The sequence below is a fragment of the Temnothorax curvispinosus genome, unplaced genomic scaffold, assembly GCF_003070985.1.
Source record: "Temnothorax curvispinosus isolate PA1 unplaced genomic scaffold, ASM307098v1 QBEX01015069.1, whole genome shotgun sequence".
NCBI lineage: Eukaryota > Metazoa > Arthropoda > Insecta > Hymenoptera > Formicidae > Temnothorax > Temnothorax curvispinosus.
The window spans coordinates 1-1,058 of NW_020224849.1; the positions used below are offsets into that span (position 1 = coordinate 1).

At 61.0% G+C, this 1,058-nt stretch overlaps 1 protein-coding gene across 1 annotated transcript; it reads left to right on the plus strand.

The window, feature by feature from the left end:
• Positions 1 to 90: 90 nt before the first annotated feature.
• Positions 91 to 990, plus strand: LOC112465315 (the record flags this gene model as incomplete). The annotated part of the gene is made up of 1 exon (XM_025032824.1): positions 91 to 990. A coding segment is annotated over one exon (900 nt), but the record flags the coding sequence as incomplete, so codon positions are not given.
• Positions 991 to 1,058: the final 68 nt, after the last annotated feature.

Consider the following 1,058-nt stretch of genomic DNA (forward strand, 5'->3'; position numbering starts at 1 on the left):
ACCTGCTCTGTATGCGATGCTCGACATCATACGAGCCTCCACGACGCGTACTCGGGTGGGGAGGTGGCTAAGACTTCGCATCTCGCGCAGAAAACCCTCGGGAAGCCGGTGGCGGTACTTCTCGCTACCGCTCGTATCCGCGTGCGCGATCGTTTCGGGATAGAGCACACCGCGCGAGCGCTCGTCGATCAAAACTCCGAATCATCTCTCGTCTCGGAATCGCTGGTACAGCGATTGAAACTGTCCCGCGCGCCTACTTCGGTCGCGGTGTTCGGCGTCGGCGGGAAGCGTACGGGTCGCGCTCGAGACCTCGTGGCCTTGGATATCTCGCCTCGAGACGGCGGGCCAGCCATCTCGGTGTCGGCCTTAATTCTACCTCGGCTCACTCTCTACGGCGGCGGGGTCTCTGCGGATCGTGCGACGTGGCCGCATCTCCGCGGGCTAGAGCTTGCTGACCACGACTTTGCGGCCTCGGACCCGGTGGAAATTCTGCTTGGAGCTGATGTATTCGCCGCGATTCTCCAGCCGGGCTTGCTAAAGGGCGAACCGTTCGAGCCGGTTGCACAAAGAACGACGCTGGGATGGATTATCTCGGGCGCCGCCGGTCAGGCTACCTGCGCTCAGAGATCGACGACTCTGCAATGCCACATCACTGAAGATCTTTCCAGCATCGTGAAGAGATTCTGGCAGCAGGAGGAGCTACCGGGCGGCGTACTCGCGCTTACGCCAGAAGACCGTGAGTGCGAGAACTTCTTCTCCCTCACACATTCCCGGACCGCGGACGGTCGTTACATGGTGAGACTCCCGGTCGTGGACCCGTTGCCCGACCTCAAGGGAACGCGCAGCTCGGCCTTACGAGCACTGGCGCACATGGAGAGACAATTCGCCCGAGATGACAAATTGAAGCAGCTGTACGTCGAGTTCATGCGGCAGTACGAGGAGCTTGGACATATGACGCCGGTGGCTCCGGAGGACAAAACGAAGAGACGTGTGAGCTACCTTCCACACCATGGCGTGATGCGCGAGGCGAGCACCTCGACGAAGCTGCGCGTCGTGTT